The sequence below is a fragment of the Myotis brandtii genome, unplaced genomic scaffold (genome assembly GCF_000412655.1).
Source record: "Myotis brandtii unplaced genomic scaffold, ASM41265v1 scaffold317, whole genome shotgun sequence".
NCBI classification, from domain to species: domain Eukaryota; kingdom Metazoa; phylum Chordata; class Mammalia; order Chiroptera; family Vespertilionidae; genus Myotis; species Myotis brandtii.
Genome location: NW_005362155.1, coordinates 1,347,894 through 1,348,197, shown reverse-complemented (window position 1 = coordinate 1,348,197; position 304 = coordinate 1,347,894). Strand labels below are relative to the sequence as shown.

General features: G+C 68.1%; 1 protein-coding gene across 1 annotated transcript in view; it reads left to right on the top strand.

Annotated features, from left to right (window-relative positions):
* The first annotated feature begins 87 nt into the window (after nt 1-87).
* Nucleotides 88-304, top strand: part of POLR3K (polymerase (RNA) III (DNA directed) polypeptide K, 12.3 kDa) — a 3,229-nt gene continuing 3,012 nt past the window's right edge. Inside the window, exon 1 of the mRNA XM_005870409.2 lies at nt 88-302. Within this exon, the coding sequence (XP_005870471.1) occupies nt 213-302 (90 nt within the window). The 5' untranslated portion in view covers nt 88-212. The remainder of the gene's footprint in view (nt 303-304) is intronic.

Sequence of the window (304 nt, the reverse complement as noted above, 5' to 3'; positions counted from 1 at the left end):
CACAGTGGGCGTGTGGGGGGCGGGGCTTCCGCGAGAGCCAATAAGTGCGAGGCCTTCCGCAGAGCTCGCTGGGAGCGCGAAGCCGGCGTGCCTATTGGTGAGCTGAGGGCAGGGTGGCAGCATGAGCCAATGAGAGCTGGAGGCGGGCCTAGTGTCGGCGCCTGAGCAACCGCGAGGGCTGCGGGATCTGCGGGATCTGCGGGGCGGCAGTCATGCTGCTCTTCTGCCCCGGCTGCGGGAATGGGCTCATCGTGGAGGAGGGACAGCGCTGCCACCGTTTCGCCTGCAACACCTGCCCCTACGT